This window comes from Peromyscus leucopus, chromosome 2 (genome assembly GCF_004664715.2).
Source record: "Peromyscus leucopus breed LL Stock chromosome 2, UCI_PerLeu_2.1, whole genome shotgun sequence".
NCBI lineage: Eukaryota > Metazoa > Chordata > Mammalia > Rodentia > Cricetidae > Peromyscus > Peromyscus leucopus.
In genome coordinates this window covers 53818318-53833783 of record NC_051064.1, presented here as the reverse complement: position 1 = coordinate 53833783, position 15466 = coordinate 53818318, and the positions used below count along the sequence as shown (strand labels likewise).

The following is a 15466-nucleotide window of genomic DNA, read 5'->3' as shown; positions in this document are numbered from 1 at the left end:
TACAGAAGCTATACATGGTGGCACACACCTGGAGTCCGTGAGCTTGGGAAATTGAGGCGGGAGGATAATAAGTTGGGAGACTAGTCTGGGTTATAGCAAGACCCTGTCCCAAAACAACATTTATAAGTCAGATAGATGAAAAGAAGGACTATGTGTAATACAAACTACAGTTGTTTATATCATTGGTATTTAGGTGAATGGATGCATTTTTCTTTCACTTGCTATGAAGTGTTTGTCTCTTTTTTTTTTTTTTTTCAAAGATTTATTTATTTATTATATATACAGTGTTCTGTATGTGTCCCTGCAGGCCAGAAGAGGGCACCAGATCTCATTACAGATGGTTGTGAGCCACCATGTGGTTGCTGGGAATTGAACTCAAGACCTCTGGAAGAGCAGCCAGTGCTCTTAACCGCTGAGCCATCTCTCCAGCCCAAGTGTTTGTCTCTTAAGAACAGCACTAAACTGTTCGTCTGGCCCTGCAGCTTTACCCTATAGAATATAGACCTGTGGACTCCTAAAAGTCTGAAAAAGAAAGTTAAAACTGCAGAATGCTTCATTCTTTCTCTGGAACAGTGGTTCTCAACCTTCCAATGCCAAAAGTGACCCTTTAGTACAGTTCCTCATGTTCTGCTACTCCCTAACCATAATTGCTGCTGTTAGGAATCATAGTGTTTTTCCAACAGTCTTAGACAACCTGTGTGAAAGGGCAGCTCAGCCTCTCAGGTTGAGAAGCAATGCTCTAGAACCTAATCTGTAGGGGATATGGCTCTAGAAGAGTAGGGAGCTGACATCTTTAGTAACCTAGACTTTAAGGAAGACATAATGGGATTTGTCTAGTTGAACTACTTTATTAGTTTTTTCTCTATTTGTCTCTATTTCCATACCCACACCTGGTTTGGTTTGGGCTGTGGGATCCTGGGTACCAGGACTATCATACTTTACTGACTGGATTTAGGCAGCAGGGGTCTATGGACACCTAGAAATTTAGCTAACAACCTTTGAAAACCTCTGGTAGGGGGAGCCTGGGGTGTGGAGGATGGGAGCTGCTTTTCCATGGGGGCCCAGGGACAGTGCTTACAATAGTGAGGATTCTGGGTATCACCAGCTATTAGGCCTGCTCTTTGTTGATCCTGGAGACCAGCAGCGTTTGGGAGAAGCTGCTGAGCAATAACAGTGTGTGGAGAATGCTGAGTTCTATACTGAGACTTTTTAGAAAGTCTGTGTATAGGGGCTTCTGTTGGTCTGCAGGCCTGGGCAGGGTTGTTTTTCCCTGTGGCAGTGGATGATTCCAATCTTGCAGTCCCTCCTCCACATTTCTCTGCTTTGGGTTTTCTGGGACTCCCTTTCTTTGGGGCTGAAAGTAGTACTAAAGTCTTGTCTTGTCTCCTGTTAGAGACCAGAACCCCTGAATTTGAGCAGTTTTCAGTAGCCTTTGTATGAACGTGCCCTGGGGGTGGGATCTGGACTGCTACCTTCCATTTCATCCTCTTGTTTTCTGGAGACTCTTGCTCTGCTCTGCTGGAAGATGAGTGAGAACATTGAGGGGCCTGGGCAGGCTGAGGTTCTGCCCTTTGAACTTTTGGGGGGTCAGCACTTGAAGAACAGGGGTCCAGATTGAGAGGATGAGCCTGATGTGGGGGACAGGAGGAAGGTCCCCAAGATTCTGGAGTTGGGGAGTTAAGAGCTGGGCAGCTGCGAAGTGAGTGATGTGGGCCTGGGGATTTGGAAGTGGTGCTCTGCTGGAGTTTCTTTAGTCTGAGCTCTAGTTCTCTACTCCATTGCCAGGGATGGTTCACAGGATGGTCACACACCCCTGAGACAGCCCCACCCTGGGGAGATGGGACCTTTGCCTTGGCTTCTGAGACCATCTTTTCCTTCTGTAGGCCAGGCTGGGTAGGCTCAGACTTCCAAGCTCTAGCTAGAACGGGAGGCCAGGATGTTGGTTGCAGAGGATTCACTACTTGAGGACTGGGGGCCCTGGAGGCCTCTATTTTTTGAACATTTCTACATACAAACTCAGTGTTGGAGTGTGGTTTATGTGTTGGAGCAGAGAGAAAGCTGGGGACTGGTAGCTCAGTGGCCCAGGAGTCCTTTCTCTGTTCTACTGCTGATTTCATAGGTTTACAGTTGCATTGATCTCCAGAAAGCTCACTTATGTGAGACTTGGAAACAGAATTTGGAGGTGGGCTAGATTCCCAAACTGAGGATACAGAAACACAACAGTTTTCATTCTGCTTCATGTACCCTCCAGCCGGCTTAGATAGGACTCCTGAGGAACTGGCTCCAAGCAGGTGTTGGAATGAGCTTTGAGTTGGACACTCAGAAGCCAAGAAATTATTTTTTCTTTGAGTGTCCCCATACCAAACTTTAGATTTAAGTGGGTTCTCTACGGAGCTAACTCTGAGGGGCGGCTGTACAAGAGTTGGGGATGGGTTGAGGTTCAGAAATGGAGGCTCAGAAGACAAACATTTTCTTGTATGCTCAGTATCCTTCCATGTAGCTTCTGATCTAGGGAAGTTATGCATAGTATTGATTCTTTGTGGTTCTATAAAGGGGGCTAGAGGTGGTGTATGGGCAGGACATGGGGAGTCAAACATCCAGAGATTCCTTCTCTGCCCCTTTGTTTCCCACACAGCTTTAGACTCTAAAAAGACTCTTTGGGGGCCCATTGCGAAGTCTGGAAGAGAGGCAGAGGGAAGGTTAAGAGGTGAAACTAGATCTGCATAGACACAAAGATTTTCTGTACTAGGTCTACCCTTCAATGGAGTCTCTGACCCCAATGGGACACATGCAGGGATGGTTTCATAGAACCCCATGTTGAAGTTCAGGGTTGGAGTTTCAGAGGCCCAGAGATTGCCTGAGTTTTCCCTGTGTTGCCACTGAGGCTCATATCCACACAGATCCTCTAGAGGACTCTCGTTCTGGTGTTCTGACAGGGTGTCTAGAGGAAGGCAGGGGACTGGCACTGGAGACTTAGAAACAGATGGTTTCTCTTTATGTCCCATGTTTCCCCTGAAGTCCTTGGGTGTAGAAAGTCTTCCTTTGGGGATAATATTGTTTACTTCTGACAGAGAACCTGAGGGTTGGCAGGAGGCTGACATTGGGGGATCAGAAGCTTGGGGACTGTCTTTATGTTGTATGATTCCCCACTGAGCTTCATATCCAGGGGGAGTTCCTGGAGAGCCAGTTCCTTGAGGGTCTGTCATGGGTACTGTGAATTGCCAAGGGGCCGAGATTGGAAGCTCATAGATCTGAGGGTTCTCTTTTTGCACTGTGGTTTCCCAGAGAGCTTTCAATTCAGACAGGTCTCCTATAGGGTTGGCTGTCTGGTATTCTGTCAGGGAAATTAGGGGTGGGCTTGTAGTTGGCATTGCAGATTCAGAGGCTTTTGGGTGCTCATGTTGTTTCATGGTTATCTGTGGGGCCTCAAACCTAGTTAGGACTTCCTGAGCATTAGAAAGATACAACAGAGAGGCAGAAGGTGATTCTGGATTGTGTTGGTGGAGGCTGGGATCCCCTGGCATCTCCTTCCAAGCCTCAGATGAATAGAAGAGTGTGGAAGGTCTGGTTTTTTGGAGTTCAGGCTGTGAGTGCAGGGCTTGATTCTTAGAGATACAAGGAACCTCTTTCTGCGGGGTAAACCACTGTGTTTGTGCCTCAGTGTCAGATACGATTCCCTTGCAGCCCATAGGCAAAGGCTTAAGACTGGAGGATACTGATGGGATAAGAGGGGAAGGTGGAGATTGAACTAGTTGAGGACCAGGTGCCATTCCTTCCAGATTTCTCATAGTGTGGGCTTCAGGGGTAGGATAGTAAGTTGGGGAGTGGTAATAGGGAAGCAACAAGTTGTACACAGGCAGGAAGGCAACCTTGTTGAAGAAGACAGAAGGACAAATAGACAACTTTAGTGGAGAAGGGCTGTCTGAGCTCAGGAAAATAGCCTCCAAGGACTCACTGTGTAGCGAGGGAAGACCCCAGAAGAGCTGGCTTTCTCTCTGCTGCAGGGAACTCCCTGAAGCTATCTTGTTCCTCACAGGTAGGTTGGTCAGGATCTGGAAAGTAGGGAAGGATCTGGAAGGGCTTGAGGGTTGTGTGAGGACTTGTTCTCGTATCTCTGTGGCCTTTAGGAGGCCCTCAGAACTACAGGATGGCTGGCGTGGGGCTGCAGTGAATTCATTTCCAGTGGGAGCGTCTTTGGAAGGAGAATATGGTTTTAGTGGATCCAGAGATGATTCTTCTTCCTTCTCTTCCCCATATTCCTCTTCTTCCTCTGACTTTTGCTTCCACAGGCAATCAAGGAAGGCCAAATGGTGCAGAAGTTGTAGTCCCTAGGGAATAGAGCATAATACAATTAAGTATGATGGCTTCTCAGAGACATGTGATGTGTCATACATTCATTAGTCTCTGTTCTACGGCTCACCTACCCCACAGCTCTGGTCGGTGGTCACTTACCCTGCTCTTCACCCATTGTTAATGTCAGAACCCAGTTCTTACTTAGAGATCAGCACTTCTTCATGTACCCTAGGGTAAGTGATTAGTCACTTGCGTTCAAATCATGTCACTGAGCACTCAACTAGTCACTAATCTATGGCTTATAGTCACATATCTGGGGCCACATCCATATCAATGACCCTCCATTTGACCTCACATGTCATTCAATAGTTATTCATCCAGTTCTATATCCAAGGGCAGTGGTCACCTGTAGCTGGAGTTTTCTCTAGTCCTGCCCAGCCCCACAGACCCCACAACTGCTTATAAAATAATCACTCAGAAGCTCATATTAATTAAACTGCTTGGCCATTAGCTCAGGCCTACCATTGTTTAGCTCTTACACTTATACTGAGCCCATTTCTGTTAATCTATATGTCACCTTTACCTGCTGCCTTTACATGCTGCTCCCTGGACAGCAGGCTGGCGTCTCCTCCTCTGCCTTCCTGTTCTCCCAATTCTCCTCTCTGCTAATCCCGCCTATACTTCCTGCCTGGCTACTGGCCAATTAGCATTTTATTTATCAGTCAATCATAGCAACATATTTTTACAGCATACAGGACATCCCACAGCACTTCCCCTTTTCTGTTTTTTTTAAAAGGAAGATTTTAACTTTAACATAGTAAAATTACATATAACAAAACAATTATCAAGTAAGAATTATAGTTACAATGTTAAAGATATCCTATCCTATATTTGTGAGTCTAAGGTTTCATATCTAACTTATCTTTTATCATAACTGAGGAAATTATAACTATCTAGTCTTCAACTACATCAAAGACCTCAGAAGGATCTAATATTACCTGAGAAATGGGGGAATGACGCAAGCAGCTTTAGGGAGTCTTGTGAGAGTAGACAGAGCAGCTGGCAGTCTGGACAGTCATCCAGTTTCTCTGTAAAGTTGGGGCATCTGTCTTCAGCCCACAGGCTTAGAGTCTCTCAGTCACTTTTCTCTGTGTCCTATAGAATGTCTGGCAGTTTCCTCTGTGAAGCAAGAACCTGAAGGACCATTTTGCCAAGCAGAGTTCAGTGGTCACCTTCCTATGGGTCCTGCATGTCCAGTTGATTAAGCAGTCCAGGCAAGAATAGTTTCTTGCCCAAATGGCTATTTTTGCCAAGGTGAAGATAAACTCTATATGGAGTGTCTTTAATGCCCATCCTCCTCTCTGAAGTAAATTTGGTGCTGCCAGGAGCAGACATGCCTTACTGTCCAGAAAGTCTAAAATTTTAAAACATTTTAAATGCCATATTCTGTAGGTCTTGGAAGTGTTTGAAGATTACCTATCTATCTGAAATATATCTGTATATACCTAGAAAACTTAACTAACATGGCTACAAGTATGATTATCATAGATGACTAATTATTAATCTATTTCTTAATTATCCATTACAATTTTAAATGAGCTGTACAAATACAATACCTTAAACAAGAGTAGAAATATACACACAGTATAACAAATTTAACTTTAAATTTATATCAATAAACTAAAATCTATACCAATGTAAAACATTTCAAACAAGTTGTTGCTCTTTAAAAGTAGGTTCATTAATCTACCCTTTCATCCTATCATGTCTATATCATATGGCCCTTTCTTCTTTAGAAAGAGATTGCATTTATAGTCAACCTGTTTTAAATTAAAATATTGGTTTTTCTCTGTCCCACACCAGAGGGCTCTTCTGATATGGGACACAAGAATCTCTTAACCTTTTATTTTAGTAATATGCTTGGGTTTAGAGCCAATTCCATCTCCAAAGCCAGTGTGGTATATTTGGGAATTTGGGCGTAGCTTCTCTTACTACTTCCTGCTGGAGGGGGATGCTCTATCTTATGGGGACACAAAGAAAATTTTAGGTTTATGGGGTAGTCTGAGAGGCTATATTGTCTGAGCCAGTTGCCTTGAAACCATTCTGGATGTTGGATCATCTGGGCCATGGTGTCATCAGAGACCTTTCAGGGGGTCTTGGCTGGTCAAACCTGATGTATCTTAATCTGGAACAAATCCATAGCCTCTGGCTTTCTGTGGAAACAAAAGCAGAGCCTCCTTTCCAAAGCAACATATCCTTAGATCCAAATTTTGAAGTCAAGATATCTTTAAAATATACATATTGGCTTAACTCAACATCTTTTACAATCAAATGTTTTTCTGCAGTTAAGAATCCCAAAGACAGCACAATCCAGATTCTCTGTGTAATATCCATCTTTATGTGGCTTATTTTTTATACTACCTTTACTGTCTCTTTAAAGACTTTATTTTTAAACACTATCTGTTTATGTAACTACATATATTCCTTTTTCTGTCTCTTTCAAGCCTACATTTTTTACACACATTGTAAACCACTTAAAGTCTTGTTTCATCTGAATCGGACTTATTGTGTAACTATTGCTTTAAACTGCAGCGGTTAGTACTAAAGCAGAAGTCTTGGCTGTTAGCTGCGCCCAATTTAGTTTTTCAACATGGTGGAGATAATTTACTGCTAGCGCTGGGAGCCATAGTGGGTCTATGCTTCTATCCAAGCAGCGTGTAGCCTAGAAACCTTTTTTTTTTTTTTTTTTAACTAGCAAAGGCTAAATCCACCACACAGCAGCAGCGTAAAGTGCAGCTTGGAGGTGCCTCCTTCCCACCATACTGCAGGTCAAGCTCGCATACCATGAACCCGCCATAGTAGCTCAAACCCGCCGACTGCTGCTAACTTGAGAGAGATAAATAGGAAGCTGTTTTTAAGCTCTGTTTTTACAATCTTGTTTCTCAGGTTTTAGGTGGAAACTCTTGCCAACCCGTTGGGCTCCATTTTGTAGCTGGAGTTTTCTCCAGTCCAGTCCAGCCCCACGGACCCCACAACTGCTTATAAAATAATCACTCAGAAGCTCATATTAATTAAACTGCTCGGCCATTAGCTCAGGCCTACCACTGTCTAACTCTTACACTTATACTTAGCCCATTTCTGTTAATCTATATGTCACCTTTACCTGCTGCCTTTACATGCTGCTCCCTGGACAGCAGGCTGGCGTCTCCTCCTCTGCCTTCCTGTTCTCCCAATTCGCCTCTCTGCTAATCCTACCTATACTTCCTGCCTGGCTACTGGCCAATTAGCATTTTATTTATCAGTCAGTCATAGCAACATATTTTTACAGCACACAGGATATCCCACAGTAGTCACCTACCTTGCCTTGCATCATTATGTCTCCAGAGCACCAGGGCTGAAGCTTGTGCCATTTCCCAAGCTGCCACCATCTTCGGAGCTGCCACACCATGAACAAGAATAGTATCACCAGATTCCCTGGACTTTGGAGGCAGATGCTGCTGCTGCAGTGTCTGCAGGCCAGAGCATGGGTCAGCTGGCCTTGGAGAAGCCCCATATCTCCCTTAGCCTTAAGCAGGTCTTCCAGCAGCCATTCCATTTTCTTCAGTTTAGTGGCAGTTTTTTTGAGGTCATCACTATGTCATAGAACACAGAACTCCCAACCCCCAACATGGATCCCAGAGCCGCCCTACTGGAGCTTAGGGCCAAAAATGTTACCTCTGTCAGACAACTCACAGTGAAATCTCAGTGCTGTCCTTATGTCTGCATTGCCAGGATCAGAGCTATGCATGCTTTAGGACATGCATTTTAACATTGAACTATGGCATCCAAACTCCAGTTCTCACTTCCTGTCTGTGAAACCTCAATCAAATAACTTAGTACCTCAGGTTTTTTGTTTGTTTCATTATTTACTTATTTATTTTGTTTTATATTGAGACAGACCCTCTCTTCATAGCCCTGCCTGTCCTGGAACTCGCTCTGTAGACCAGGCTGGCCTCTAACTCAGAGATCCCCCTGCCTCTGCCTCCCAAGTGCTGGGATTAAAGGTGTGTGCTACCGCCGCCAGGCTGTCCTCACACTGTTGAACTAAAGTAGTCCTCTTCAGCCTCTTGAGTAGCTGGGACTATAGGCTCAAAGAAGAATAAATGTGTAGAAGTTTAACATCTTCAAAATTTGAATTTCAGAGAAAAACTACAAATTCATTAATTAAATTAGCAAACTACATTATCCATACATAGTAAGTGTTTATAGTTTACTTAAACAGAAGAGAATGAGAATTGGCACCAAACTTTTCTTTGTTTCTTTTTGTGCTGCTTTTTTACTATAAAGTTTAATTATTGTTCAGAAAAAAATGGATAATTTTCTTTGAAAAACTGTATTGGTTTTGTGTGAATTGTGGTTGTTTGGGAGCGATGAGACCACCTTGGTAAGTTAAGTCATCCTACTTCCTAGTCTGAAAATGACAGAAAGTCTTTGTTTCAGTCTGTAAAGATACATGTGCCCTCAACTGGCAGACAATAAATACAAAACAAAAAGCTATGAATCTAAGGGCATGTAAAGAGGAAAAAAATCTCAGAAGTGCCCAAAGTGGCAACATGATTGGCTGGAGTATGAAGGTCTTTTAGTTACCTTAGTCCTTTGCCCTATGTGTCAGGATGTGTATGAACGTGGTCATTGGAATCCCCATTTTGTCAATGTGTGCTTCCATGTACCATTGATCCAGTTTGCTCATCTGTAATTGATTGTGATTGTCATCAGCTCAGGTAATCCTTCTGAGTGGTGCAAATTCTCCTTCTTCCTCTGTACCAGGCTTTTTCTTTTGCGCCACCAACCAGCTCCCAAATCATGACACGGAGACTTATTAATTTTGAATGCTTGGCCTTAGCTCTTTTCTGGCTAGCTCTTTTAACTTAAATTAACCTGTTTCTCTTCATCTACCTTATGCCTCCGGGCTTTTGACTCTCTTTCTGTAGATCTTACTTTCACTGCTTCTTGTGTCTGCTGACTGGTCCCGGGTGTTTCCTCTGTTCTCACCCTCTCCTCCTCCCCCACCCCTCCTCCTCCTCCTATCACTTTTTTTTCCCCCAAGACAGGGTTTTTCTGTGTAACCCTGGCTGTCCTGGAACTTGCTTTGTAGATCAGGCTGGCCTCGAACTTGCAGAAATCTGCCTGCCTCTGCCTCCTGAGTGCTGGGATTAAAGGCGATGTGCCATCACCACCCGGCGCCATTTAACATTTCAACAAACATACTGAGAAAAAGGTGAATCAGTGGAGCTATAGCTTCATTTATTACAGCATTCAGTATTTATCAGCTGAGTTTTTCCCAGTGAGGCCAGAATATCATGTTACTCTTCTGTCAATGAAACCATCTGTGTTTGGTCATGATGAAGGCCCTTTTGAATCCCTAAATCTATAACTGTTCGCATATGGTAGACATATCTGATGTTGTCCTCTGAGGGGCTTCTTGGTCATCTTGGTCTTGGCACTTTTGATCGACATGGTAGTTTTATCCCTGCACGACTGTGAGAGTCATCATGCCTTGGTAAAACCCTTGCTGTCATGATCTCTCATTTCTTGTCCTTCAGCATCAGTTTAAAGAGGAGAACACACAACAAATAGGCATTTATCACTAAATTTCTACTTGCTCTCAAGGGTTAACCAAATTCCCTTTTCAGAGCCCACAGTCTTTGAGACTATATGTTGCTAGAGCTCATTTCTGTCAGCAAAACACTTTACAATGAGGAAACTAAAGGAAGAAACCACCATCCGGAATACCAGCTTTCTGGTTCTGCTCAGCCCTGAAAATGGAAGATCTGTACAGCTGATGAATGCCCACCAGGTGGCAGTGTGACACAGTAGAACAAAGGTCCCAAGACTCACTTTCAGAGTCTTGATTTTGGACAAATTATTGAACTTCCCCGAGGCTCAGATTCCTCCTTGAGGTCCTCTTGGCCTGTATCTCTCACACCATGCTTATACAGAACATATGGGACAATGATAAGAAAGTACTTTAAAGTATACAGTGTTAGTGTGTGACTGAGCTCATTAGTTGTCATTGGCCACTCAGGGACCCCAGAACCTCCCACAAAGGACTGTTTTAGTCAGCTTCTGTACTACTTTTGCTTGCTTCCTCTCCATCACATGTGACCAAGCCTTGGAGAGCTTACCAGAAAACAGCCCATGAGACCCAGGACTCACTTGCTCTTGTGGTGGGTAGGAGGTGGGGATGGGGAGTAGTATTCATTAATCTCTTCTGTATGTTTTTTTCCTGGCATAACTCATGCCACTTTAGAGCCCTAGTGCGGGCTGCATTGAGATCAGGGGTGGAGGTGAGTAACTCTGAGAATTTATGAAAGAATAAAAGAAGGGTCATAAATTAGTGATAGGAGAATGTGACAGACTCCTCAGGCTTTCGAGGCCTTCCTGTCCCCATTCTGCCCCTGTCTGCAGCAGGTACTTCTGGTCTTTTCAGCCATCTGGAAAAGACTCCAGGTGAAGGCATCTTGCAGCAAGTTCCCTGATGTAGCAAGGGTAGAAATGGACCTTATCTTTGGGGAGGTTAGGAAAGATACTGCCCTTGCAGTGTTCCCAGCTCCCACAGTTCTCTGCTCCTGCAGTGTCCCCCCATTCTCTGCCCCTGCAGTGTCCAGGGGTTCCCACAGTTCTCTGCCTGAGTTTACCTGACTTCTTTGGCTTCCACCCTTCCCTCCGCCCTCTGGAAAACCATTAGACAGTTTCTTTGTGTGATCCTGTTCAACACTAGCCTATGTATGAACCTGTCACTTACACACAATAGAAACCACATATATGCACTAGCTATAGAGGCCTGGGGATCCTAAGAGACCCCGCTTCCCATGCCATACTCTACCTCAGCCTTGTAATTTTGCCCAACTTGTTGGCTTCCCTCCCCATCTCTTCATTTACTGTAAGAACAGTAGCCTCTGCCTCTCCATCACAAAGGCTACTTTGCCTTTGTCCATGTATTGCCACTAACCTCCTTTACTCATCTATCTGCCTTTGAAAGTGGTGACACCTAGTTCCATGTGTTTATTTACTTGAGTATGTGTGTGGGCACAAATGCCCCGGCACACGCGTGGAGATAAGACCACGGTCTGCAGGAATTGATGCTCTCTTTCCGCCATGAGGATCCCAGGTGTTGAATTCCGGTTGTCAGGTTTGGCAGCCAGCACCTTTAGTCTCTCAAATCCTTTAGAGCTCGCCTAGAGACCTCATGGGTCTTTCTTGTTCTTCAGTTAACCTTGGATTCCACTGCTCTTGGCATTCTTTTTTCTGAACTTGAATTTGTTAGTTTTCTTCCTGCCAGTTCTGCTGCCTGGTGGATCTGCAGTCTAGCTCCACTATACCACAGCTGTTGTGCTCTGGGGGCCTTGAACTGAGATCAGAAAAACACATCCTTAGGCAGTTGTTTTCCAGCAAAGAACCTCTTAGTTCAGGGTCTCTCCTTCCAAATGAACTTTGTTTTCATAAGATGGGGTCCTGCCCTCAGGGCACCTTTCCATTATCTCCATGCAGAACATAAGGTTTCTCTCTCATCTTTTACATTTATTCATCTTAATTTTTTATCTTTCCGTTTTCACGTGTGTGTATGCCTGTTTTTTGCATATGTGTGGGTCCATGTGTATGTGTGTGTGTGTGCACATACACATGCCCTTTTGAACATAAAATATTTTTGCAATGTATAGCCATTAACTCATGTTTGTAAATGCTGATTTATGCAGGAATCTTTTTTCTAATTTCTTTTAGACTGAATGTGTTGTGTATGGGTTTTACCTGCATGTATGTTGGTGCGCCATGTGTGTGCAATGCCCAAGAGTGCTGAAGAGGGTGTTGGTTCTCCTGGAGCTGGAGTTGCAGATGTTGTGAACTATCATGTGGTGGTAAGATAAGAAAAATACAAATAAAAATCTTTGTACATACTTTTATTTTTATCTGTGTGGTTTCTTTTTACTAGTTCTCTTTATTTCATGTAGATCTGAGTTACTCCTTAGTTTCCTTTATATCAACCTGAAGGAACCTTGAGGAATTTTAGGACATATTTTCTGGTGATGAATTTTCTTAGTCTTTATCTAGGGATGTCTTGATTTCTCCTTCAGTGTTTTGTTTGAGACAGAGTCTCACTGTGTCTGTCCTGGAACTCACTAAGTAGACTAGGCTGGCTTTGGACATCCAAATATCTACCTGCCCTTTCCTCCTGAGTGCTGGGATCAAAGGTGTGAGCCACCTTTATTTTGTTGGTGTCTGGCTTTAGCTGTACTATCCTTCAGGTTTCCCTCAGACTTGCTATCTAATCCAAGCTGGACTCTAATTTGTGGTCTTCCTGCCTTTGTCTATCCATTGCGGGATTACAGCAATGCACCTCTGTCTCCTTCCTTTCTGATAGGTAGTTTTTCTGGGTATAGAATTTCCCTCCAACATTTGAACCATATCACCAGTGCTTTCTGGTTTGCATGGCTCCTCATAAGAGTCGGCTCCAAGCCTGACTGAAGTTGGATGCAATCTGTCCAGCTGTGGGTCTTTTCATTGTCCCACACACCCACCTGGGATTACTCTTTTCTTGTGCTGGGATTGAACAAGGCCTTTCGCATGCTAGGCAAGCACTCACCAATGATCTCCATCACTGAACTTTTTGGGTATACATATTAATAAGTTCTCCCATCAAATTTGGGGGAGTTTTCAGACATTTTTTCTTCCTCTATCTCCTCCTCTTCTTCCCCTCCCTTCTAGTGCTAGGGTATCTATCTGACACAGGACTTTGCATATTTCTTACCCTTTCTTTCCTCTGTTTCTAGAACTTCCATTATTTGTTTGCCTGGTGGTGTTTCACAGGTCTTAAAGGCTTTCTTCCTCTTTCTTTATTCTTTTTTCTCTCCATTCTTCAAAGTGAATAATTTCATTGACCTAGCTTTAAGTTTACGGATTTTTGTCTGTCTTCCTAATATGTTAATATTCTTACAAAATTTTCATTTCAGATATTGTATTTTTCAACTCCAAAATTTCAATTTGTTCACTTAAAAACTTGTCTTATTTTACTTTCTCCTCCTTCTCCTTCTCATTTTCTTCTTGTCCTCTCTTTTGTCTTCTTTTTTCCCTTGGTTTTTTGAGACAAGGTTTCTCTGTGTAGCCCTGGCTGTGTATTTTACTTTCTTACATGCATGCATGTTTTGCTTGAATGTATGACTGTGTACCTCGTTCATACAGTGCCTAAGGAAGCCAGAAGGGGGCACACGATCACCCGTAACTGAAGCTACAGACAGTAGGGAGCCAGTTGTGAGAGGGGGCACTAACAGACGGGGTTGTGAGGGCAGTGAGAGAGGGCACTAACAGATGGTGGTTGTGAGGGCAGTGAGAGGGCACTAACAGATGGCGGTTGTGAGGGCAGTGAGGGGCACTAACAGACGGCGGTTGTGAGGACAGTGAGAGGGGGGGCACTAACAGACGGCGGTTGTGAGGGCAGTGCTCAGGAGCAGAAAACTAGACGGGCTGCGTGTGTGCATCACAGAGAGGGGCAGCTTTTCAGTTTCCTCTTTAGGAGGATATTGGAGATTTGGAAGTTCGTTCATAGTCCAAAGAGGCCAAAGAGAAGGGAGGTCCAAGAAGGTTCAAGTCACAGATGTCCTGACAGCCAGAGAGCTGAGAGGTGTCCTGAAACTAAATGGATGAGTGATTCCAATGACTAAGATGGTAAGATCCAGGGTAGCCAAGTCTGAAGACATACTGTCATACAAAATGGACAAATGATTGCTATAGTTGTCATTACACACACACACACACACACACACACACACACACACACACACACTGAAAAAATTGGCCAAGTGAGAAAATCCAATAAAGATCCATCCAGGAAACACTCCCTAGTTTCTTGACTTTCATAAGGTTCATCTTTCCACTCCCCTTTTTTTCATTTTTCCTCTCTCTCTCTCCTCTATTGTGTGTGTGTGCATTCCAACAAAAGGTTATCTTACCTCAGATAGCCTGGTTTCTAGGATTTCAGGGTCCCATGCTCCCAGCAGAGTGTGTTCAGTGGAAATATGAAGTCAGGACAATTTCCTAGGTCCTGTGTGTTCACAGAGGGGCCAGAAGGAGAATTCTGGTCCAGGACATCCAGATCCTGAAGTTAGGTCTCAGGGAAGACACAAGATAATATTTAGCCCCAAGTGAATGAGACCAGGAGAGAATGGAGTAGGATTATTCAGGGTGGGGTCTACCCCACCCAAGCAGACATCTTTGTGATCCAGACCCCCTGGTTTGGGGAGCAGGAGGAAGAGCCTCCCACAGGAAGTGCCTCATGTCAGAGGACGGGAGCCTTGGTCGGTGTTTCTGCGCAGGGCAGGATGAAGAGTCAGGAAGGCCCAGAGACGCCCAGGGTCCACCTGTTGGGGGCCAGGCCCAGCAGAGGGCAGCCATCCATGTGGTATTGGGAACAGTGGTCTCGAGGCTGTTTTGGGCCTCTTTCCAGCCAGCAGTGTGGCTGGCATACTTGAAGGTGGCTATTCCTATAACCACAGAGTTCCTGCTACCAGACCCAAGGGGAAAAGGCAGTGGCCTTTGTGCAGTATTGACCAGACCCTGAGAAGTCAGAGTTGTCTAGCAGGGACAGGCAGGTCAGGACATCCTCAGAAAATGTGTGATTCAAGGAGCAACAATGTGTTTAGTGCCCTTCAGGGAACCCAGATCCCCAGCCAGGCCCTGCCAGCATTCTCTAGCTACATTCTCTGTGCCCAAACTTAAGAAAAAAATGAATTTTATTATTTTTAAATAAGTGTGTGTGCGTGTGTGCACATGAGTGCAGGTTCCTGCAGAGGCCAGGGTTGTCAGGTTCCCCTGAGCAGCCGTGAGCTGCCCAATATTTGTCCTGAGAACTGAATTTGGCTCCTCTGTAAGAACAGGAAGTGCTCTTAGCTGCTGAGCCATCTCTCCAGCCCACTTGGTGGCCAAACTTTGTCTTTGGGAGTGTGCCTATTCTCATCAGTCAGAAAGTCCTCCGTTCCCTCCAAGGAATAAAATGTCTCTAATTCAAAGAGAACATTTAGACAAGTCTGTTCATGCTCATGTTGACAATGCTTCTGAAGAGGACAGGCTCTGTTTCTCACAGCCAAGGGTGTCTTCTTCCAGACAGCGGGGTTGTGGCTTCTAGCTTTGTTGTCTAGGGTGT

At 44.5% G+C, this 15466-nt stretch overlaps 1 protein-coding gene across 1 annotated transcript; it reads right to left on the bottom strand.

The window, feature by feature from the left end:
• Nucleotides 1–442: 442 nt before the first annotated feature.
• On the bottom strand, nucleotides 443–8047 carry C2H9orf131 (chromosome 2 C9orf131 homolog). Its single transcript, XM_028883988.2, has 2 exons — nucleotides 7652–8047; nucleotides 443–4328 (listed from the first exon to the last, which is right to left on the bottom strand). The coding sequence occupies exons 1-2, from the start codon at nucleotides 7886–7888 to the stop codon at nucleotides 939–941; spliced, it is 3627 nt and encodes a 1208-aa protein (XP_028739821.1). The 5' UTR covers nucleotides 7889–8047; the 3' UTR covers nucleotides 443–938.
• Nucleotides 8048–15466: the final 7419 nt, after the last annotated feature.

What these genes read in the sequence shown, in the direction of transcription:
- C2H9orf131 (XM_028883988.2), bottom strand. Translation starts at nt 7,888, where the DNA reads ATGGAATGGCTGCTGGAAGACCTGCTTAAGGCTAAGGGAGATATGGGG. An exon ending in ACATAATGATGCAAGGCAAG is followed by an intron (nt 4,329 to 7,651) that starts GTAGGTGACTAC and finishes TCTATTCCCTAG; the next exon opens with GGACTACAACTTCTGCACCA.